Genomic DNA, 24,881 nt, shown 5'->3' with positions numbered 1-24,881 from the left:
AGATTGTTTCTCAAATCATGTTGGGACATTATCAAGCACGATGTAATGGCAGGGGCAAATGCTTTCTACTCTCTTCGTTGTAACAGCCTCCAACTAATCAACTCAGCAAATATTATCCAACTACTAAAGAAAGAGGGGGCTGACACTGTTCAGGACTTCAGGCCCATAAGCCTAATTCATTCTTTCATCAAAATCATCACTAAAGCATTGGCAATAAGATTACAACCGCACATGAACTCAATTGTCTCCAAATGCTGGAGTGCATTCATCAAGAAGTGGAGCATTCACGATAACTTTATGATGGTGCGCAGTACGGCTAGACGATATCATCGTAACAAAGTATCTGTCGTGTTTCTAAAGATGGATATTGCGAAGGCTTTTGACTCCATTAGGTGGGATTATCTGCTATCTCTACTACAATACCTGGGCTTCCCGATGCGTTGGCGCGACTGGATCGCGGCGTTACTGTTGACTTCCTCCTCCCACGTTCTCCTAAATGGGGTCCCAAATCAGCTGCTCAAGCATGGCAGGGGCTTACATCAAGGCGATCCATTGTCCTTGCTCCTCTTCATTATAGCAATTGATCCATTGCAAAGGTTGTTGGAATTGGCGACTGAGATGGGCATCCTTGGCAAGCTACGTGGACGTGCACCGTGCTGCTGTATATCGATGTATGCTGACGATGCGGTGATGTTCTTTGCACCAAGAAAAGAGGATATAGACGCGTTGGTCCACATCTTGAAGATGTTTGGAGAGAGAACGGGGTTGAAAACAAACTTCCAAAAGTCAACTGCCATCCCGATCCGCTGCAAAGGAATACAACTGTGTGAAGTTTTACAAAATCTCCTAGCAAAGAATGGGAACTTCCCGGTTAAGTATTTGGGTCTACCGTTGTCTACAACCTGCCTAAGGACGGTGGACTTTCAACCTCTAATGGACAAGGCTATAGGCAAACTTAGTAGTTGGAGTGGAACATGTCATCAGCTGGGCGACTGACGCTTGTCAAATCGGTCCTGACCTTCCAGCCTGTCTACCTACTGATATCCCTAAACGCACCCAAAGAAATCATGAATCTCATCGACGCTAAGAAGAAACAGTTTCTTTGGGCAGGAACTAACAATATCATAGGCGGCAAATGCAAGGTTAACGGATCCGGTTAGCCAAGCCTAGGAAAGGGGGCGGCCTCGGAGTACTACATCTTGGAAAATTCTCCAGAGCACTACGTCTGCGCTGGTTATGGCAGGAATGGATGAATGATGGTACACATTGGGAGGGATGCAATGTCCCTTGCTTGCAAACTGATCGTAAGCTATTTGCGGTAGCCACCACGATTACAATTGAAGACGGTAAGAAAATGTCATTCTAGGATAGTGGTTGGATCAATGGCCAAAGACCGAGGGATATGGCATCAAACCTATTTAAGATATCCAAAAGAAAGAACAGATCGCTGCATGAGGCTGTGATGAATGATGCCTAGATTCGGGACTTAAATCTTCTACATCACGGTTTCTCTGTGACACACTTTATTGAGTACCACCACCTATGGGTTGAGGTGAGCCGAGTGCAGCTTAGACCGGGAGTCTCGAACACCATTGTATGGAAGCTCACGACAGACAGGCAATATAGTTCACAGTTGGCACACCGAGCGTAATTTTTTGGATCCACGACGACAAATTTCGAGACCATCATTTGGAAACCCTGGGCGCCGGCCAAGTGCAAGTTCTTCAGCTAGCTAGCTATCTAGGATAGAGTTTGGACAGCGGATCGACTGGTGCGACGAGGATGGCCAAGTAATCCACGTTGTGCTCTTTGTAATGCAACACAAGAGACCGGACTTCATCTGTTTACCGGCTGCAACTTTGCAAGGAGAATTTGGAAAGAGATGAGTGCATGGACATGGTGCGAAAACATTGACCCGAGTCGTTGGGATCTACATGACTCGCTACACAATTGGTGGACAGCTCTAGCGGGTGCACAGGTGATCGGCCGAAAAGGGTTACGAAGCCTAATTATCCTTGTGTTGCGGGAGATTTGTACAGAGCGAAATGCGCGGATTTTTCAACGTCAGGAACAAACACACAGTCGCATATTTTTCCCGACTGTTAGTCGGGATGTATAGAACTTTCCTTTGTTTGTGCCCGTGGTGGTTGTGGGGGGGGGGGGGGGGGGGGAGCTCGAGCGCTTTTTCTTCTTCAGTTCAACATCCTCCTCCTCACTCTTCCGGTGTTACGATCCGAAATTCAAAGCCATCCTATTCCTACTTCCTAGCAGAAGTCTTCCTTGTTTTGGATTATTGTATGTTTGGTTGAATCTTCTCTGCATCTCCCACGAATAATGTATTGTATTTTGCTCCAATGATGTCCGTGTGCAATACTTGCTCTGAAACGCACCTGGCCTGTGGCCATCAAACTGTCTCTTAAATATTCCGTCCCAAAAAAAAAACAGGCTATAAATTCTTTTGACGAATTAGTAAAGAGGTGAAATGACTCTATTGCCTCTATTTATCGAAGTTACTTCCGACAAAAAAGACCTACTGTTGCTTGGTGCACCTACAATAAATTGTTAGACTAATTAATTGTGGCATGCAGATAAGGAACCTAGATGCAGCCTAGCTGAGGCATGGGAGATTGAGAGAGGCCTAGGTTGGGTGCCACGGGATGAGGGATGGAATTGATGTTGATGGCCCCATTAGCTATCGAGAAGCTACGATGACATGTTTTGTGATTTAAAATCCGAGAGTGACACGTTTTTTCGGATGTGGGGATTAAGAGACAATGCATAATTTTGTCAGCAAAATTCAGACCACTGCTGATACTTTCACCCCGGAAGCACCACACAAACCCACCGGCCATCATCACGCAGGCAAAAGGATGCCATGCATTGCGTTCATCCAACCACCGTCTAGCTCTCATCCTCCATCGAAATTTTAACTATTTTTTCACGACGTTCACAATGCATCGGATCAGATCTTCATATTAATCAACCTGATTGCAACCCAACATTTCTTTACACGTACGGACAGAGCTCACTCATTTTTTATGGATTCCGTCCCTTCCTTACCTGAACGCTCGGAAGAAAAAAATCTGGCAGGCCGGCCGCCGCGCGCGTCCTACCTACCCGGCTGCAACCGCGAAGCGGCCATGCCGTAACACCCGGCGGGCACCACGAGGCACGAGCACTCCCCTGTTCTGAACCGCACCAGCGCCCGCGGTGAGCGGGGCCGCCGCCGCTTCGGCCTCCTATCCGCCACGGCGACGATCGAGAGGACAAAATCACCACCTCTCGTCCAGAGCCCTGAAACCGTAGCGCATCATCGTGTCACGAGACAAGCGGCGGAAGAGAGATCACCGGCGTCGCGCACGGTGAATCGAGCCCGGCGGCGCCGTCTCGGAGAGGAAACGAGGAAGAAGAGGATACTGTTAGGGTTTTAGTTCTTGTTCGCCTCCGCCCGACCACCCACACGGCGAGTATATACGTTTAATGAGCCAAGCCCAGTACACAGCCAGCGACTCGCAGTCGCAGGCCGCTTAAGGCTCGAATGCAGTGAATTGTAAAGCTGGGCCCATCAGCTGAGCCCATCAGGTTGCTGGTCCTGACACATCGATGCGACCAGCGGCCGCGTGCTGGCGCCGACGGCCGGTAAACGCGCGCGGCACAGCCGCCGTCCCTCGTGGCCTGCCAGGGGTCAGCCGCTTGAGAAGCTGACCGGCGATGATGGGCAATGCGGCGACCGGCGAGCAGAAGATGAAGGTCAGCGATGTGTCCGCCGCGCGCGCCCAGCTGCAGCACCGGAGTTGAACTGCCCGCAGGCCACGGCGTCCTTGCCATGTTGGGCTGTGCGGCTGCTGCCAGCGTCGCGACGGCTCGCACTCGGCTTGGAGGCATCGGCGGCCGGCTCCGTGAGCGTTCGCGAAGGTTGTTGCATTGCATGCGCCGTCGGTTGTTCGGTTACTTGCTATCGATCTGCGACGGAACAAAGAACTGAACCGAAAGCACCAAGCAGTCTTGAATTTCAGGGCGCCTCATGTAGTATCATGCGAATACTATTTTAGTTACAGTTGAAATGCGTGGGCTCTGCCTGTATATTTTCCTTTTACAAAGAGGAAAGCCCCGTCTATGGTACAATTGTACAGGATAACTCTTACAAGGCTTGTATTGTATCAACATACGCTAGTAGTTGCTACAACTTCCAAAGAATGCACGGGTTTGCCTAATTGTGTACAATGTTTTCAACGAACAAAAAGATCAAAATTTGGACTTCTATATCTGCAGCCTCTGGCAGTTCAATGTCCCAGTTGTTCGGACGAGCAGCAGCTTCAGGTATTCCGACTATTCTCCTGATGCAAACGGGAAACGTGGCCAGAGCTAAAACATCCTATCAATCAAACATCTTGCAGAAGCGACCTTTCTACCAAGATTGCTTCATTTGGTATATCTTCATCCCTGTAAATGCAGTACCCTATCGGAGTTACACTTCAAAAAATTGCTTGGTATTGGGACTGACAGAATATAGAGCTTCAAGTATAGTGAGTTCTAGATGTTACCTATACAACAGGAATCTTCAGAAGAATAAGTGAGCAGAAATACAGGCACACTGAGATGGCGATCCCAGCAACAAAATTTTGGTATAGACGATTGTTATCCCTACTGGGGATAAATGCCCCCTTCAAGACATTTGTGATCTCAAACACACGGTATGACAGCTGCAGTATAGATCGTGAAATGAGGATCCTTTTTTTATGAGTGTTGAATGAAATGGCTTTGAAGTTGGTAAACTTACAAGAAGATAGATCGCAGTTGTAAGCATGAAGTTAAGCATAGGATAATCTGGTATGAAACAAAGAAGCCATTTTGGCTGTCCATTTGGCATGCTAGACCTGCAAAAGAAGCTTGGTTAGAGTGTGACCCAAAAAAAGCAAAAGACCTGCTATATTAAAGAAAAATCAATTCGACCACTTTTGATTTGTTCTAATCTTAACCTTATATTATATCCAACATGCTATAGGAATATATGTTCCTCCCTCTGTTCTTGAATATATGTTGTTTACGACAAGCAAATTAGTTCAAGCGAACAGAAAGTAATTTGCTTGTGCTAAACGCCATATATTTACGAACAGAGGTAGTACTTGTTACAGCACTAGCGAACAGGAAGTACCTTCAGTAATTAGGGGAAAAAAAGCAATATATCTAGAACACCTCAGACTCAGATCATACCTAAGCCAAATGTGGATCTGAGAAATATAAGTCTCCAGTGTAATCTTGCCAAGCCATCTGTCAAAAATATAGTTTAAATATTTAAAGACGAAGTAAGTTAACCAAACATCTGAATGATGTAGGTAGTAGAAATTTTAATGCTTACGCGAAAAGAGCCAAAGAGGCACTCCTCAACTGCTGGGTGCAATTGCGCAGGCAGATATAAGCACTGTCAGAAACAAAAGTTCTCCGTCAACTGCAATGGAGCAAATTGATGCCACATGCCAGTATGCCACATTGATTAAATAAATGTCAACATTTTCTTATACGTACGTTATAGGGATCCATGACGTGTAGGGATGGTACTTGTTGTATGTAACTTTGTCTAGCTTGTATATATATTCATACCACAGGTAACCAGCCTAGGAGAAGAAACAGAACACCTAGTTAGTACAGAATTTTGAAGTTAACACAGTGGTGTTGAGTTAAAGAAATTCAACCTAGTTGGCACAACAACAAATGTAAGAGATAGTGGAACTTACCATCACTGAAAGAGTCACGATGGTTCCCTTGATTGATAATCTAACCTTAGTCTCAGATTCTTCCAGCTTCTCCATCCATCTTTCAACCTGTGTAGGATAAAAGGTTCTATGTTACATTAACATGAGCTCAACAAAAGAAATGAATGCTTAAGGAATAGAGAGATTGAGGAAGAAATGTATTGACACAACCTATAACATCTAAGATGCAGCATGAGAGGGAGAGCAGGGTAACATAGATCCATATCTGAAATACTTACATTAGGGTGGAAGTAAGCATAAATCATTCCAATAATCCATATATATCGATCAAGGCCAGATCGGAAATGCCACTCATGTAGAAGGGGTAGGTGTGCCTTAGCAGGTGATGGATCTTTATAGCCTGGACAAAAAAAGATACATAAATATTTATGGTTGGCCCTGAACTCCTGAAACATGACTGAGAAGGACAATGCCATACAAAATTATAACAATAGCTTACCTAGTAGGAATGTAAAGGGGGCCCACAATAGTTCAAATACCCCAGGAATTTCCCATATCAAAATTACAGACAAGAAGCAGCAAGCAATCTTAATAGCCATGACTGATGGTATCTCGTTGTATTTGTTAAACAGACCAAGTGCTCCGTAAACCATAAGAGTAAATAGTGTGTGCATTGGACAGATATAGTAGAGCATGAGATCATTGTCAAGGACAATGCAACAGAATGCCACAAAGAAATTTAGCCTCCACATCATCTGCACGAAAAGTATAGTTATTGGTCCACTATTTAAAAAGGGTGATAACAAGGGGGGGAAAGGAGACTTAAACTCATTAGAAGTTCAGAACATAGCGGAAACTAAGATTGAGGTAGCTTAGGTACCTGAGCAAATCTTGCAATACTAAAATCTTTCTTGATATAGTAATATGAGAAGTTCCCAAATCCAGTCATCCAGACATAGCAAGCAATGAACACACGAATTGCATTGTATATTTCTGAGGCAGCAAAATAGTGGTACATCAGGAATAAGACCTGGAAACACAGAATCAACAATCAGTACACTCTTGCAGCCGGAGTGAATTAATACAATACCTGTGAGACAAGCCAAAAAAAGAATGCAAAAACACTACTGGAGTAATTATATTTCAGTGGCATTTAGTAGTTGTAACAAACAAGTGCGAGGAAAGTTATTGCACTAGTTATCACAATAAAAGTGCTCCAGCGATATGAAAACTTCCAAGAGAAATCTGTATGCATAACATCAGTTGTGACTGGAGAACAACAGAAGGAACATCCCAACAATGAATACACTATCTATGTAGCACAAGATGCAGAATCACTAATAAAGGAAAACCAGAAGACACAACATACATGTCGTACAAAATATCAATGTCTAACAAGTGCATTTACGTGTAATCATACTTGTGATCTTTCAAATCTCTAATGATATAGATACCTAAACATTACATTGTCAAGAAAAGTAGAGAAGTGAGGTAATATCACTAACCTGCATCCACCCTTTCCATTCCTCAGTTTGGTGCCGATTAAGATAGAGTATGGACTTTCCGGTAAATGCTGATTTTTCATGGTGCTTCTTAAGTGAGGTAAGCGCTGATGCTATGATAAGAAGAATGTACAGAAACAGGAACAGATCACGGTTGTAGCTCTGTCAAAGACAAAAAAAAAAGGATTACAATGCAAGTAAAAGACATGAAGAACATGTAAGAAACAGGTCATAGTATATTATTAAACTAGAAGTGACTAGGGGCAATCTTCAGCGAATCAGCGATCAGAAACATTCTATAATCAAAATGTAGTAAATCAATAGCTGCTGCAGTTTACATGTACCACTTACTACAGTGTTGTGTGTCAAATAGTAACTAGCAGGAGTAACATTATTACCTTCTTGCTTTCTGGAAATATGTTTGTCCGGTCGCAAATATAAAAATAAACCAGAACAATGCCAAACTCAGCCCTGCAAAACAGGGCAGAAAAGTATCAGCAAATGATCACATATTCACATAGCCAGAAGGCTGCCATTATTACTAAATGATCTTACATGGCTCTCAGTACAGCACGGTGTTCAAGCAGAAAAGATTCGTCCATTGTTATAAACCTACAGCTCAAAATCACAGAGACATCAATAATCCACAAACTGTATGTGCTATAACCCTAATGGCTTGAGTTAGCTCTTCAAACAGTACCGAATCAAATTGGCTTTGGTAGACAAGTTCCGGAACTTTGTGGATGGTGATTTCAACTGGCCTCCTTCAAGTAATACCGTCTTGTCTTCCTCCTTGATGGTTCCATTATCCAAATTTGCATCTGAATGACTGCATATGACAAAATAGTAAATAACAGGACTACAGGAGAACATTAAAACACTGGTCTTCAATTTTTCCATGATTTTACTAATTTGGAATAGCAGTATGCAGTTGACCTTGAACATTTACTTATTAAGATATTTTGCATAAAGAGATATACCAATTCAGATCAATGGAACTAACGCTAATTAAAACCAGAGTTTCTGGAAAGAAATCTTACACTTTCCCATGCGATGAAGACTTCCTGTATTCGAGGATTTCGGAGTAGATCCATGCGATGAGGACAGGGAATAGACCTAGCAAAAATGACACCTGAGAGAAAGCAAAACATTGAGTGCCATAAGTCCATGATACCATCCCGAATAAACATAGCTACCAGTTAGTTCTTAAAAGAAAGCATCAATGCCTATATCCTAGCGTAATGGATTTGATATGATGACAAATCTGTCCTAGTGGTTTTCAGCAGAGAAATTACTTCCCCCTTGCTTTTCGATATCACAGCTCAACTCCACATATATAGTGATTCAAACATTAGTAAAAGTTCCTTCCATGGTCAAGCTGAAACGCCAACCATTATGACTAACAATAAAAATATTAGAAGGAGCATAAGATGAAAATCAAGTTTCTTCGTTGGACCCATTCAAAACCACAACCACAGAACACGAATTATGCTTCGTGCAAGTCATAATCAGCAGACAACTTCAATGCTACGAAACCTCCAAGTAGCAGAAGTCCACCCACCAAACTTGTTAGGTACGGGGACTCATGTGCCGGAGCACGGTTTAGTTAGTGGGCACTAAATTATCCCTGGAAGGCTGGAAATGGAACCTTGGAGCTACCTTAAACCATGGCATTAAAACTGCAACTACTCCACACACAGGAGCCCGCTGCTGCTTGTACTTCAGAACCGCCCCCATGTACACGAACTGGGAAATTTCGAACAATCTCGCCAAATTCGGTCGTGCTAGAACTCAAATTCAAATTGCACTCGCACACGGCGCAGCTACTCCCGAGAGCAAAGCAAACCAACGAACTAAGCTCGGCTAGATCTCAGTAACTACTGACGTTAACGAAGCGAAAGCAAAACAGCAGGCGGCGAGCAGAGAATTTGGCGCGCGCGCACACCTGTCCGGGCGTGACGGGGCCGAAGACCTCCATTCCGTGCGCCCGAGATCCCGCTCCTCCCCCCGACTCGGCTTGCGACCGATCACCCCCAGATCCAGAGGACAGCAGCAGCCTCACCGACCGAGCCCACCGCCGGGAATCAGATCATGGCGCGCGGAGCAGACGCGCAGCAGGGGGGCGGGGCGGGTGGGGGAGAGCGATGGGGATAGGATTTATATACGCGCGCGTGCAATGGCGCGCGGGTTGGCGCTGCTGCCGCGCTGGGCGCTCGGGGTGGGGGGGAAGAGGAGATCTGAAGCAACCGCCGGGGCGAGGCGGGGCGGGCGAGACGGTGGCTGGTCGCGGTCGGGGGCGGGCGGGGAGGACGTGGGAAATGATGGGGGGAAAGCCGGAAAAGGGCGCAGCGCTTTGTTGGATGTTGGTTGGTTGGGTTGACGGGATCGTGGTGGTTGCGTTTGGTGCCACCCTTCGCTCGCTCGCTCGCTTCCTCATCGTCGCATTTTTTCGGCGAGTTTTTCAGAGTTTTCAGAGACCAGACCGGCAGACGGCAGACCCTGTCGTCGTCGTGCTCGTGTGCTCGAGCTCCCGTTCTTTACGTTTTCGACAGGAACGCGGCCTCCCTTTCCGCGTCTGCTTGGGTGTGTAACGGTAGGCAGGCTCATAGAATGGTCACAAACTGCTTGCTGGTGCACCAACGGGGGTCGAATTCAGGAGCTGCTGGTGCACGATTGATTATTGGTTGGTTAATTTTGAGGGCTGTGGCGTTTGGTGAAGTGGTGGTGTCCAAGGACAAGGGTATTTTATTGCTTGGTGGAAAAGGGGAATGATAGGTTGATGGTGCATGTTGGTCCTTTGGGCTTTATAGAAGAGTAATTCTTTTGATACATGAGAGAGGGCGACATGATTTTCATGGATATTTTCCATAAGTAATCTGTCATTTCCGCACAAAAAGGTTTGGGTGCCTTTCTATTAGGCCTGAGCATTTCACGGATTTGTTAGCTACATGTTGTGAGATCCAACGACAGTGCACCGTTGCCACTTCTTCAAGTGATCGCTAGATCGACGTGTTCCTCTCGCATCTCGATTAAGTGCCATGTCGTTGTGCATTGTTGCCGCTTGACCTCCGGTAATCCGGTTACCAGGGATGGCTCTATGCAATAACCGATCTACTCTACTAGCAGGTTGAGTACAGTGGAATTTTCAAGTCAAGCGGCTCGAATGAGTAGATGCCCTCTTGCTGTTTCCAGTTAGCAGCAGTAAGCGCTAGCAGGTTGCAAGCGACTCTTTAAGTAAGCAGTGGAGGCCTGACTATGTTGGACCAATTCCCAGTATAGCCATCGGAAATTATACAGATCCACCGAAGGGAAAGATTTTTTTCCCTTCCTCTGTTCTTGAATTTTGACGTCAGGTAATGTCAGCAATTCGTCGAACCGCACCACACCGCAGGTTCATCAGTTCAAAAAGCACTTCCCGCGCAAGTAGGTTTTATCCGCGAATCCACAAATAGGTCATTTCTTGCAGGTTTCGTGCACATACAAGCCCGCTTGCGCCCCCCGCATCCCCAGAAATTAGCAAAGCAAAAGCATCTAGAATAACACTATAATATAACATCAGCAGTTGATCAAACTACGAAGCAGTATGTTGCTTCGTTTCTCCAACAAAAATGAACTGGACAGAAGATACAGCAAAAGCTATGTTCTAAAACGTGAAATGTTACATCAAAATTGTAGCGAGCAGCCAGAAAAATTGGCCACATTCAACCCAACGCTGCTCATCGTCTCCTTTTCTTTCAGATCAAAGCATCCTTGCAGTTTCCAGGAAGGGTCGATTCCAACAATACGGAAGGGTCAATTGTTTGACAGACCCAACTTCAAGGGATACCTTAAGACCTCTTCTTTTTCGATTCGGACCTGCCACCATCAGTTCCTTTCCTCTTTGATTTGCCCATTTCCTTGTGCTTCTCTTTCTTGTCTGCCTTTGTTTTGTTGGACTTCACGCTGATAATGCCGCTTGCAGACACCTTGGCACTCTTCAGGGCCTCCTCCATTTCATTGTCATTATTATCAATTGCATACTTCTGCAGAATTTTTGGGTCCACAGGGGCTTCATTTGCGGCTCTTCTCTTTTCCTGTGTTTTGCCCGTAAAACATTAGCAGAAGTGTCAATAAGCAGACCGGCCAGGGAAAACCCCACTTCCTGACACTATCACAAGATTGCCTCTATATATAGATAGATCAAAATTGTACACAGTTGTGGCTATACTGGGCTGGAATCAAGTTTCTGCTTAATGACAGCCAGAATCTGGCTCTCCACTGAATTCTTGAAAAAAAGAAACAAGAATCTTGCTCTTCTACCTAATTATAGTATCAATGTGTTTATCATCTAATTAGTGTGCCCTGATGGTTCATGGAATTTAAAGTATTAATTGATGATGGTTTGAACTCTCACCTCTACTTCCTTGGCTGCTTCTGCAAGATCCTCATCCATCGATTTGCTAAGAGGGGGCATTTCAATCTGGGAGTAGCAAAAATAGCATGAAATCAAAGCATGAATTTTTTAAGAAACAAAGGAGGGGAAAAAGCGTTTTCCAGAGTATGACCATACAAATTCCATGCGGTCACAGTAATTCGTACCAGCTAGCATGCCAATAGAGCATGGAATTATTACCTGGAATTTTGAAGTTTACACTATGAAACTAAATGTATTTGCTTACCTCCTTCAGTCGAGGTAAGGTTGCTTCAATTTCTTTTCCTGCGATCTTATGAAGGTAACCATATAACTTCTTCATTGTCTTGATGAAGTTAGACAGAACTTGTTCCCTTTCTATCCCCAGTTCTTCCTGTGAGTATAGAAATTAAGATAACAGTTGTGAATAATCTTGATGAGAATGTTAAGTACTCTAGACTTGCTTGCAATTAAACCTGAGCTAACCTTTACAGTGCCTACGTCTTTGTCCTGCAGACCCATACAGAACAAAACAGCAGCTTGGGCACCATGTAATGATACAGGAAGCTTCTCCGAAAAATACTGGTGTGCAAGGATGGGGACAAGATCCAGAATCTGCAATACCAAGGGCATTAAATTGGGATTAGTGTCTTAGATGCATAGTGCAGATATCTTTACACCACTCCAGAAGAATATATTCTGCACATGCATTAAAACTGCATACACTTGATCTTCTGGATTAGATAGTTGCATTTCTGGGTCTTACCAGATGATAATCAACTAAGTTGTTGGAATATGCTTCTAACCGCTTCATGTCATGTGGTGATAGCGTGTCTCCCAACAACTTTGATGCGCTATTGTTACCATATTCTGAAGGTTCATGGTTTGAATAATCAATCTTCGAAGCCAAGACACTAGAAAATAGACCAAACAGAAAATTAGAATACAGCCAAATTCACTGTGCCAACATAGTTTGAAAGTTCATACCTCATCGCAAGTTTAAAATTGAGATGCCGGAAAGAAGTTCCCAAAAGCCGCCTGAATCTTTGTCTGAAATCTGAATATAGCTTTGAAATTTAGTTAGTGCGCCAAAATAAGCCTTAAACAGATTAGGAAGATTAGAACCCACATAAATATTGAATTTGAGGTGAAGCGTACTAACCAGTTTCAGTTAGAAATGCAAACAATATCGAACAGAGCAAGGAAGAATTTCGTACCTTGATAAAACGGATCCAAAAATCCACATTTGTTTGACTCGCTAACTTCGATGTCATCACTATTTAATGGCCTCAGAACCATACAGGTATGCTCACCAGTAACAGCACTCTGAAAAAAGAAATAGCAATAAGCACAAGTCAAGATGAGACAAGAACAGTCGGTCTGCTATGGCAGGTCAGGTTAGATATCATTACTTGAATCTGGCCCACATAGAATGGATAAAAGTTGTGCTTCCGCCAAAAGCGGAAAAGCTCTTGTGTCAGTCCAAAAGATACACCAAGGTAATGGAGCTTCTCAGGACGACGTTCACGAAGATGAACAAGGAGTGGCGGAAGATTTGCCCTAGGTTTTATGTTCTCTTCTAGCAGCGAAGCCTGAAACAACATAGACCAAGTTGAAAGTTGTTATCCCCCTAAAGATAAGCAATGTGCCAATGTCATTAAAAACTCAGTGATAACATATTAATACCAATAATGTTATAATTGGTAGTATAATTAAACAGAAGCATATATGCAACGCTAAATACTCAATGCATCTATACATCATATAACAAATTCAGCAATCATGTATTCACTAGGCAATATACAACAAATTCAATAGATAATTGAGGTCATTCATCAAGTGCATTGTTTAACTCAAATTTGAGGATGAAATTTGACATAAATATGGACAAATACTGTATGACTGTATATAACCAAATATACCCCAAGCAAAAAAAACATGTCCCAATAGCTATAGCACCTGGTAAACAATCATATACTCCAGACTAAACGATAGACAAAAGAAAACAGGTTTCTTTTTCTACGCAATGCATTAGCTGTAATACTAATGTGTATTAGATATAATTTTCCCGAATTAGGATCATACAGTTTGCAAACATCGAAACTAGATTAGCAAGCATAATAGCAAGTATGTGAAATGTACCTAATTTTTTTGGTAAACTTGTGCTAGTTGCCTAGTTCCAGCTATTTAAAACTTTTTTAATGAAGACATTAAAATGAATAATTGAGTAAATACAGTTGTAAGTTCGAACCTTCTCTGCAGCTTCAGTAATCTTCACTTCAGGCTCTTCAGTTTCCTCATCATCAGCAAATAGTGTCATTTGCCCTTCATAGTACCTTCAATGAAAAAAAGAAATACTGGTCAAATAAAATGGGAACGGCTATAAAAGTTGCATTCTTAGTTCAGTTATCGGCCCTTTTCATAAAATAACAAATAAATGACGATATAAATATATTTCCCAGAAATGCTTCTGCGCAAAAATGTGCATGTGAACAAGTGCGCTATGGTTGGAGAACAAACTACAGGAAATTAGGGAGGATTGTATATCACAACTATGGTTGAAGACTGTAGGGGTTGTGTTTGTTTTAGAACCAGAAGCAGGTCACCAATAATGCCTATATGCCGTACAGATGCAAACTAAATCAGTGTCAAGAAGAGTATATTTTAGAATCATGATAAAGCACCAATAATCATATATGCCATACAGATGCAAATTAAATCGCTGTAAAGAAGAATACCTTGTTAGAAGGTCCACGGCAGCTGAACCATACCCAAGCTGCATTAGGCGACGAACATTTAGGATATATAGAATGATGTTAACGTACGCAAACCAAGTCAAATATGGGTAAAAGAATGTACCCTCAAGGCACTAGGATGGACAGCAATTCGCACTATCCGAGCTCCTGAGAGACTAGGAAATACATTGTCTTGGAACTGTTCACAAAATTTCCAAGGTATTTGATCACCAGAAGGTGCACGACCCTCGCTCAAGCTTTTCATAGCCGACTTTCGAGATATTTGTCCTTCCAAACAAACCTGAAAATACAAATTACAATCATACATATCTAATATTTGAGAATTACAAGGCGAATCTAGTATGAAATAACCTTAAAGTAGACCACTAAGCAGTCTCAAGAACAAGATCAAGCTGGAATGGTGTAGATCCAGGTGGAATATGAAAACTGTAAGTGGCTTTCGTGATTGATTAGATTCTTAGATTGAATCCAACAGCTTAGAATGCTAGTTCTCATTACCAATTTTAAGACTAGCAATCATTTGACAAGTTCCCATGTACACAATGGGCTTAAATAATTACCAGCAAACAAAGGACTAAATAGATCAAGCACAAGATAGCAGAGACAACATTCCACAACTAGATACCCCAATACGGATATGGATTTGCAATACAGCAAACACGCCACCTTTTTTCCCAAAAAAACACACTGATAAAGGGAAATGAACATTGCTTGAAAGGTTCTAGGACTAGGTTGATATGTGCAGAAATTTGAGTCCACAGGAAATTAACTCAAAGAAAAGTCAATTAGGTCAATAAAGTAGGTGTATTTCGACCTGGAGGATTTGGGGGTAAATGTATAAAAAAAACCTAAATATTGCTGCATTTGGTGTCTGGACAAATACATTATGTATTTATGTAAAATTGTTTCATGTGATCCAGTGCTGTGCAATCGAAGTACCAAAGATACCAATGAGAAGAAGAATCAGGAGCAAATTTCAAAATAGGCTCCTACAAAATTAACTCAAGTATGTGTATTGGCACCTGGATTACACACAGAATATCTGGGAGCTGGTTTTTGGACTCATCAACAGGGCCTGCCAAACAAAGAACAAATATAAGTACTGCATAATAATATTACCATACCGAAAAGGTAATTAGTTCAGGAGGGTCATTCCATACCAAGCAATACAAACAAATGATGGGCCGGTGCATCCGCCATTAATTGCAAGTCATTAGGTGAATTTTTGTAGTGGGAAGCAACATAAAGTGCCATCATCCGCTGAAAATATCAAGGAGACCACTATCCATTTAGGAAGATGAAACGCATTCCCCTTCAGTTTATATATAATTTCTTTTAAGTATCAGCAAGCTAATTTCTCAAATATATGAAGGGAGAGAGCAAACCGAAGCATAATTGATCTGTACCTGTAAAAATATCTCACTCTCCTTGTGGTATGAGAAAAGTGTGTCCCGGTTGACATAATACAGATCACATTCTTTTGGGTGAGGTAGCCTAAGAAGGAACCAGAATTCTTTGTTAGGCATGCTACAAACTTGACACGGTAAAAAGAGGGGGTATTTGGATGATGCTCACCTACTGATATTCGGAATGGAGTTTGCAAGGTCCAAACAAAGTAAGTCATTAAGCCATGTCTCAATAGGGTCACCAGAGGCATATCTAATTGACTCGTTCAATTCAATTTTCTTAAACACCCTACCTACAGGATAAAATAAAGCAGACAATAAATGCAAAACAACAAGAAACATGGAAGATTCTTCCAAAATTAGTCCATTAAAACTGAAAACTTAAACAACTCTTACTGGAATTAGATCCATTAGATTGCGCAGATGGTTGGCTTTGGGATTCTAATTGCTGGAGAAGCTTCAAAGACAATGATCGCCCTGTTCCTTCATACCTTCAACACAAAACAATCCTCATCGATTACCCCCGACCCCTGTGACTTATGGTACCACATTATTAGTAACTGAAAACAAACATACCCATTGACAGTGGAAGACAGGAAAACAAGGTATGGACCAAGCATGGACTTAACAATTGGCAATGGAATGGCAGCAGCTTCATCAATAACAAGGAGTTCAACTTGAGAAAGCTTTCCATGATCATGTGGTTTCAGATACTGCAAACATTAGCAACTCTAAGAACAAGGTACATTGATATTAAGCAAAGTGAGTTCCAAAATGGGTATCTTCATAAATACATATTCAAGTGGATAGGGAAAATATAAACTTCAAGGATGATACATATTTCCCTTGGAATGAAATGAAACCCAAAACAATGCAGTGATAGGATACACGTTTCTTCCTCCACAGTGATAAATTGTTCAAGTTGACATATAAGATGATACAAGCATTTTTTACATTATTAATTGCCAAATGAATAAAGCAGATAGTATAGGAAAACCATAATCTCCAACAGGCAGCAGGTAACCAAAGATTAAATTGCTACAGTAAAAACATCAATTGCTTTCTGTTCTACACCCACCCACCAGAGTGTATGTTCACACCTAACCATCCAATAAACTGCATAGGCTTATGTTGATTGTTCTTTGCCTTTCTCCAACAATTAATAATGGAAACACCTCTAGTACCCATTATTATCATCATCTCACTAATTAAAAATGTGCATTTCTCTTGCTCAGTTACTATTGCTAGCGTCTTGAGAAGTAATTGGTTTTTGCACTCTCTGAGGAAATGAGACTAAGTAAGATATTGAAGACCTCCGAAATGGAATACAACTCCTAAAGTTTCACAGGAAGCCTAAGACTCTTTTGTATACATATGCTGAAGTCACCCTCCAACTCTCGAAGTGAGCTTCTGCCAGAAGCGTCATCCTGGATGCTCCAAATAGGACTAAAACTGAAATGGTAGGGTTGGCAGCAAGTTACCTGGATTGTCTGACGATGTTGTTTATATACATTTATTTGAATCGTTGCTTTCTTGAGTTCCGGATCTGCACTCTTCACCACGTCATAGTGCAAATGCTCCTGAAAAAGGAAAAATCAAGAATTATGAACACACAGTTACACTTTAACAACAAAACCAGATAATAGAAAAGCACCTTGTACTCCAATGCATTTATTCCCTTGCACACAAAATCAAACAGAGTCTTCAAGTTCTCTGGACTTGGAGCGGTGACAAATATATTTGAGTACCTAAGAAGTCAAATGGTTAGCACTAATAAGATTAGCACTTTCAACTAAATAATGGATTTCAACAGGTTCAGCTTTACCCAGCTGCTATAGCTCCTGCAATGGCAAGACCAAGGGCTGCTGATTTACCACGTCCACGAGCAGCAAGCAAGGCAACCGTATTCCTCAGGTTTTTATCCAAAACAGAGTCAAGGAAGTTGATGACAGCATTACCCTGTAAGTGACTTTAAGTTTCAACATATGACACGAGAAAATTATTTTTTGGTGAGAATATTGACAACATTAGCATCAAATTGCACCTGATCCAATGTGCAGCACTTGCCAATCAAAGGACCAACAGGGAAGTCTTCGCGAAGTTGATCCTTGAGGTCTTTTAACTGCCTCTCCCGTTTTGACAATCCCTCAGAATCCTAGTCACATGGTAAAATATGTACATTACAGAGGAATCAAATGATCTGAATTACAGAAACAAAATCTCGAAGATTCAGAAAAATTTGGAAACCTCAGCAGATGCATGCACAGGAGACCAGAGAAAAGGTCTTATTAGAATGACAATTTAAACAACAAAATGCTTCACATACTAATAAAGGAAATGGAATTAAGCACACATACCTCATTGTTTGTAACTGGTTGTATGAATTTCATGTGAGATGATATCGGCAAAATGTTAAGTTCATCATCCATCACAACACATGCTTTGCATGATGCTATGGACAGCAAGAACCTCTCATTGAACCTCGCGGCTGGTTGAGTATGAGACTCTGTTCGAAACCTTTCATGGACATCCTGTTGGCACAGGAAGAGCCCAACTCAAAAGTCTAATTCAGCACAAATGGGACAGGGAGTATAGAAGTTCTACAAGGACATCATCATAACCAAAAACATAAAACACTATCCAGTTCATTTTAATTGAAAATTTATGGGTGAGAGAAATTGAAAATGTAGAGGAGAAATGAAGCTCACCATGACCATTGTATAAAGGCTGGTAAGCGAGGACAATGAACGGAGCAGCAGAATGATCAAACCACCACCCTCAACTGTCTCAATGGTCCGTGCGAGAAGGTTGGGCGTCAGCGCCTCGAAGTCCTAAAGCAGCAGCAACAAAAGAAGATTCAGCAACAAGCAAGCCAGGACGACAATCCCAATTGCAAGTCAACGCTTCAGCTTGAGGCGAGACCTGCAGTATGCACATGCCAAACGTGTTGCCAAGGACCCTCTCAGAGTCCCTGTAGAGGCAGTATGTGATGTCCGAGGTCTCCAGAAAGAGGGAGAACGGGTCGGCCTTCTCGGGGTCCATGAGCCCCCTCTGCATGAGCTTCTTGATCTGCTTGGCGCGCTTCTTCTTGTGGCTACGGCACAAGATGAAATCCGGGACAAGTAAGTAATACAGAACCGACCAATTCACCAGCCGAAACAGCAAGCAAGCGTGCGGCGGCGTCGGAAGAAGCAGCAGGTGCAAGGGCATTACCTGCTGATCTCGAGCTTGTCGCGGTAGCACCACAGGACGGAGGGCCGCGACTTCACGCGGGACTTGGAGAGCATGTAGTTGAGGTTGACAATCTGGTCGCGCGACTTGTCGCCGACGATGACGAACATGGAGCGCTGCCGCTGCCGCACGCCGTTCTCGATCAGCGTGCGGATGCGCTCGTCCACCTTCTTCCTCATCGTGCCGCCGCTTCTATCCGACTGCGCCGGCGGCGGCTGCTTCCCGGGGTCGGGTTGGTGTGGCAGTGGGGGTTTTAGCTAGGGTTTTGCTTCGCGGACGCCGGCGTGGATCGGTGAAAGCGGCGGGGGCGGGAGGATGGAGAAGGGGATGGTAGAGTGGACGGACGGCGGGATGGGGGCTGCTGCTTCGACGGTTAAGATTGCCTAGTTCCAATATAGGGATCATTGTACTGGGCTGTTGATTGGGCCAACGTGAAGCCCAAGCAGGCCCAGCTGCTTCCAGAGGGATGCGTCGTGTAACTGTAACCTTACGTGTTGCTTCCTTTTCCTTCCTCTCCACGCTGCTCCTTCAAACTTGCCCATCAAAGAAAGCACCTTGTCGTAGTTGGTTCATCGACAGAGACATATGCAGTTCACCAAACAAAACGTTTCCGGAACATTGCGCTGTCGCATTGACATTATCCACTACATCTACAAATTGATTGCAATGAGGTGATCCAGTTCGTCCGAAGATATGCATCCACAGCCACTTAGAAAAAGCAGCGTTGTCATTTACACGATCGCATCCGGCAGCTGAACTATGGTTAGTTCTTGCGTCCATGGAATCATCGAACAAAACGATGGCCACACAAACACGTCCAGAGCTGCTTTGAAGCGCTTGATGTGAATCCGACTACCCGAGGGCCATGCGCGGCGGGGATCGTGCTCCGAGCAGTGCAAACGTTCCCAAATAGTTCGCCCGCGATCGTTCCGGAGGTACGCCAAAATGCTAGAGCAGGAGAAAACGCACGGTGAGGCGTCGGCAAAAAGCCCCGGGATCCGGGTGCCGGGGCTGAGCTCGACGAAATTACACAAACCAGCAGCGCCAGTGTAGTCTGTGCGTGTGTTACTGTGGAGTGGGTTATTCTCCAACCAAAGATCCTTGCGGCGGGGGTAGCATGTTGCGGGCGTCGGCGGATCCGTCCATGCGGGCATTGCTGAGTTCGGCGTGCTGCGTTCAGCAGCAACATCATCTCGTGACGAAACAGAACGCCCCGTGCCGTGCTGCGAGCTCCTCTGTTCCTCCTCCTCCGTCGAGGAACAGAACAGAGACACCACAACACATGGCCGCAGTGCGGCAGCAGCGCGCGGCCACAGGCCCGCCAGCCGCCACTCCCAGGCCGGGCGGCAGCAACTGGCCGGCGAGACCGGCCGCGTACGTGTCTTTGTCGGAGTCGCGGCGTACAAGTACGACGCTAACCATCTCCGTTCGTCCACGTCGGGGCTTCTCCCAGCACACGTTGTGTCCTTCCGCGTCTGTGGCACCAGGGATCGGATCGGAGCCCGTCACGAATTTCGCCGCCACCGTCGCCGTTTGACTGACGTCTCTGAAACATTGCCCTTGTCCGTTCGTATCTGGCCTCGCCCGGCCACTGTTTCGTCTGCTCGTGCCGGCCCCCGGACGAGACGTGGCTAAACCTGGCACGTCAGTAACTGCCTCGTTGGGTATAGCCGTGGATGTGCATGGTGTAGGACGTCACCGAACAAGAACAGTTCTCGTTTCAGTTTGGGATTCGTCCGAAGCGATGGGCCTCACACTCGCTCTGACGCTCCTCCCCAGCTCGCTCGCACACAAGCTCCTCAAATCTACGGCCAGCATGGATACACAAATCCCCCTTTCTCCTCCGCATGCTCCATATTTAAATCCCGCAGGGCCCCCTCCCTCCACCCGGAGCTCCACCACTCCACCTCCGCTGCTCCGCGACGAGAGCGGGGGGGAAATCCCAACCACCAGGTTGATTGATTCGCACACGAAACCAATCGCAGACAAGTATCGTCCCAGGAAGAGGGCCTCTTCGGGGTCGTCCAAAGGTATAGGCATCCGTGGTCCTTGGGAGCTCCAACTCCAAGTGATTTCTTCTTGGATTGCTGCGCCTCTTGCTCTCTGTCTGCTCGAGAAGTCGCCATGCTGTCTCTGAGCTGCCCGGGGGTGTCCATGAGCAAGAAGGCGTTCGATTCGGGGCAGCTGGCCTCCTGCCGCTGCAGCTGGCCGGGCGCGCGCGCGGCGCCGAGGCGGCAGCGCACGCCATGTGTTTGCTTCGTTGCCTCACCCGCCACACAGCCTGGTTCGTTGTTCCTCCTCTCTTGTTTCTGCTGCTTAATTTACTTGATTGCTGCATCCTAGCGCTTTAACTTGATTTCAGTAGCAGTGTTGGTCTGGAGTGAGGCCTTGTCACTTACACCGATGTGTTTGTGCAGGCCTTGCTGCAATTGATGTGCCCCCGCAGACGATTGTGACGACGGCAAGCGTCCCTGAACGCATTTCTGTTTCTTCGCTGTTGGAGGTTGTCTCGGGCGACTTGCTCAACCTCAACAACAATCTCAAATCGGTGAGCTTCGTCTACAAGCCACATCGTTAAGGGTCCTTTTCTTTTTCCTTTTTCAGATAACTAGTGTTTAGGCTATGCACGCATGACAGACCATAAATAAATAGTTGCGACATGACTTATGAGAAAGGCCAATAATGCATACTCATATTCTACAAGTTTGCATCGAAAGGGTTGCATATTTTATTTCGTTTCTGTTTAGACAGTGTTCCCAAAGTTATAGTCGGCATGCTGTTTGCTTGCTACATCATCGTAACTTGCCTGTCTCAGCATGTTTCTCAAGCTTTCGATGTCCATGGAATTTTATCGAGGCAAACATTCAATGAAACTTCAGAGTCCAGAGTAAAATAAGTAACCATCACACGTTATCAGCAAGTGTGCATGGTTGCACCTGTTCATTGAAAATGACTTGCAAGATGATAGGAATAGAGAGATGGTTATATAAAGTCTTAAAGACATTAACGGTGGTCTCCATCCCTTTCAAGGCGGTCTCCATGTATCAGCCACATATTATGATAACTTGGAGCTTAGAACACCACAAGCCGACTGATGCATGTTGCAGTTTTGCTGGATCTTGTCATTTTTTGTGGCCTCTATAACTTCTTCCACTGCCTTTTGAGTTTTTGTCCTTTCCTGCGAACTTTAGTTCGTTTCTTGAATTTTGACATGCACCAGGAACTTATAATTTTTTAAAGTTAAGTTGAATGCATCTATTCAATTAAATCTAAAGTAGCTGGCTGAAAAATAAGAAGTGCACTCATACTTCAGCACTGCCCTAGACTTCCTCATGCCTACGATATTGATTTAAAGGGGTTGCATTTATTATTCCTAAATATGTGAAGGTTTCATGATACCTTGAGCTTTCATAACATAATAAGTTCGATGCACAAAGCAAGCTTAAGTTTTTGGGAAGGTGGACAATATACCCATACTATATCATGACAGCTCTACAGTCCTTCATCCGTAGATCATTGTTATTCGTTTAATGAAGTCCTAAAATTTCAGAGCATTAAAATCAAATATACGTGCCTGCACTATTTTGCAATCTGTAAGACTGTAATAGCTACACATGGATATTGAAGATCTTTTTTTAGAAGTTCATGTTTAGTGAGCGGGATCTGCCAAGTAATAACTAATGGTGAACATTCCAGTTTTCACCAAGCCGTCCAAAGCCATTCAAATTAATTTTGCGAAGAAATCTATGGGGTGGTTAAGTGAAATAAGCAGCAGCAGCAGCTTCTAGCCCTACTGTAGAAGGGGGGGGGGGCGCTCAAACTGCCATTGAACACACCTAGCAATAACTGATATACTTCGACAGCTTGTTGGTGCAGAAAATCCAGTTTTAGTGTCTGCAGCAGAACAAATTTTTGGTGCTGGTGGAAAGAGATTAAGACCAGCATTAGTTTTTCTGGTGTCCAGAGCAACTGCTGAAATAGCTGCTTTGTCGTAAGTTCCTTTCGCTGTTACATATTTACCATTTGGTATTAGGATTTTTATTATTAAGCGCTCAGATATTTTGGTTTGCAATCCAGGGAGCTAACTACAGAACATCAGCGCTTGGCAGAGATCATAGAGATGATTCATACTGCAAGTTTAATACATGATGATGTCATAGACGATAGTGGGATGCGAAGAGGTATGCACAATATTTTCTCATGAGCAAGCCAGTCGTATTTCAATAAAAAAACATATTTCATCATGCTCTTTTACATTTTTAAGACCTATTAGAAACACTTTTCTAATGTTTTATGGGCACGAATGTGCATGGTCTTTCTAGCTTCCTTTTTTTTTGGGTGTGTGTGTGTGTGGTGGTGGGGGGGGGGGGGGGCTTGTACTTGGAGACATAGGTTACTTTGGCAATCCTTATTTCATTTTTACACCTCTCTTTGCTGATTTTCCTTGTTGCTAAGAAGCTTCATGTTTGTTTCCTTAACACTCAGTGCTATTCATCATAATGTAATGGTTTGGTGAGTGGATCAATAAGTTGACCAATTTATTCTAAACTAGATCCGATCTTTTGCAGGAAAAGAAACTATCCATCAGCTCTATGGCACACGGGTGGCTGTGCTTGCAGGTGATTTTATGTTTGCACAGTCTTCTTGGTTTCTTGCAAACCTAGAAAACATTGAAGTTATCAAGCTCATCAGCCAGGTAATAAAGGACTTGAGCAAGCGTTCATCTCTTCTTTCGAATCCTAAATGCTTTCTTTTTAATAACAAAAAAAAATGATGCGCGAACAGGTAATCAAGGATTTTGCCAGTGGTGAGATAAAACAAGCATCAACTCTTTTCGACTGCGACGTCACCCTTGATGATTATCTGCTCAAGAGCTATTATAAAACCGCCTCTCTGATCGCAGCAAGCACAAGGTCTGCCGCCATATTCAGCGGTGTCGGCACCACTATATGTGAGCAGATGTATGAATACGGCAGGAATCTTGGGCTCTCCTTCCAGGTAGTGGATGACATTCTTGATTTCACCCAGTCAGCCGAGCAGCTCGGGAAACCAGCAGGCAGCGACCTGGCCAAGGGAAACCTGACAGCCCCAGTCATCTTCGCGCTGCAAGACGAGCCACGGTTGCGGGAGATAATCGATTCTGAATTCAGCGAGCCCGGTTCCCTTGGCACAGCGATAGAGCTGGTTCACCGGAGCGGCGGGATCAGAAGGGCTCAGGAGCTCGCCAAGGAGAAAGGCGACCTGGCCATACAGAGCCTGCAGTGCCTTCCGAGGAGCGAGTTCAGAAGCACCCTTGAGAAGGTGGTGCACTACAATCTCCAGAGGATCGAGTAGGTAGCAGCTGCAGCTTCAACTCGGTTTCTTTGAAAGATCCGGTGCCGTCGTACTGGGCTTCCATGTGGATTTGGAGTGGCTCCCCGCAGAAATCCATGTTTTTTAGCGGTATCATGTTGGTTCCGGGGAGATCATTGGTGCAGCAACCATCACATGCGAGTATGCAACCGACACTGCCGCGTACCCACCAACCTCGTGGGAGCATTTGCCTCGGCATTTTGCTTTTGCAGCTCATGTATGTGTGTATGTATCTGCAAGGTAAATAAGAAGGGCAGCATATTGCATAGTTGATCTTTGCATTTCTTTTGGTTCTAGCTTGTTGTAGCAGTTTCATTATTGTTGTAACTAAATTCAGAGAAACGGTTATGGATGATTATGAAAATTACGTGTTAATATATTCACCCTGTTCCAAATTATAGGTCGTTTTGGCATTTTTAGATTCATAGACTTTGTTATGCATTTAGATATACCCTATGTATAGATGCATAATAATATCTATGTATCTAGAAAAGTCAAAACAATTTATAATTTTAATAATATCTATGTAT

The 24,881-nt window shown here is 44.0% G+C and overlaps 3 protein-coding genes across 3 annotated transcripts; 1 reads left to right on the top strand and 2 right to left on the bottom strand.

Annotated features, from left to right (window-relative positions):
* Positions 1-3,982: 3,982 nt before the first annotated feature.
* LOC117850390 (protein REDUCED WALL ACETYLATION 3) lies at positions 3,983-9,451 on the bottom strand. The gene is made up of 16 exons (XM_034732215.2): positions 9,162-9,451; positions 8,257-8,348; positions 7,917-8,045; positions 7,772-7,828; positions 7,615-7,687; positions 7,220-7,378; positions 6,595-6,744; positions 6,214-6,469; positions 5,993-6,114; positions 5,736-5,822; positions 5,527-5,615; positions 5,360-5,422; positions 5,215-5,271; positions 4,781-4,877; positions 4,545-4,703; positions 3,983-4,443 (listed from the first exon to the last, which is right to left on the bottom strand). The coding sequence occupies exons 1-15, from the start codon at positions 9,192-9,194 to the stop codon at positions 4,545-4,547; spliced, it is 1,623 nt and encodes a 540-aa protein (XP_034588106.1). The 5' UTR covers positions 9,195-9,451; the 3' UTR covers positions 3,983-4,443.
* A 1,297-nt stretch (positions 9,452-10,748) lies between these two features.
* On the bottom strand, positions 10,749-19,359 carry LOC117849941 (RNA cytidine acetyltransferase 1). Its single transcript, XM_034731688.2, has 25 exons — positions 18,982-19,359; positions 18,691-18,862; positions 18,477-18,599; positions 18,126-18,299; positions 17,813-17,923; positions 17,594-17,727; positions 17,423-17,516; positions 17,250-17,348; positions 16,345-16,481; positions 16,165-16,259; positions 15,938-16,061; positions 15,769-15,856; positions 15,523-15,622; positions 15,385-15,437; positions 14,466-14,642; positions 14,345-14,382; positions 13,858-13,942; positions 13,019-13,198; positions 12,824-12,932; positions 12,594-12,663; positions 12,373-12,520; positions 12,093-12,221; positions 11,875-12,000; positions 11,610-11,675; positions 10,749-11,289 (listed from the first exon to the last, which is right to left on the bottom strand). Exons 1-25 carry the CDS (start codon positions 19,176-19,178, stop codon positions 11,044-11,046), a joined length of 3,075 nt encoding a protein of 1,024 aa, XP_034587579.1. The 5' UTR covers positions 19,179-19,359; the 3' UTR covers positions 10,749-11,043.
* Positions 19,360-20,835: 1,476 nt separating this feature from the next.
* Positions 20,836-24,730, top strand: LOC140222349 (solanesyl-diphosphate synthase 2, chloroplastic). The gene is made up of 6 exons (XM_072292662.1): positions 20,836-21,283; positions 21,417-21,547; positions 22,863-22,990; positions 23,077-23,180; positions 23,568-23,695; positions 23,785-24,730. The coding sequence occupies exons 1-6, from the start codon at positions 21,124-21,126 to the stop codon at positions 24,331-24,333; spliced, it is 1,200 nt and encodes a 399-aa protein (XP_072148763.1). The 5' UTR covers positions 20,836-21,123; the 3' UTR covers positions 24,334-24,730.
* Positions 24,731-24,881: the final 151 nt, after the last annotated feature.

This window comes from Setaria viridis, chromosome 3 (genome assembly GCF_005286985.2).
Source record: "Setaria viridis chromosome 3, Setaria_viridis_v4.0, whole genome shotgun sequence".
Taxonomy (NCBI): Eukaryota; Viridiplantae; Streptophyta; class Magnoliopsida; order Poales; family Poaceae; genus Setaria; species Setaria viridis.
This window is presented reverse-complemented; position numbering and strand designations above follow the sequence as displayed.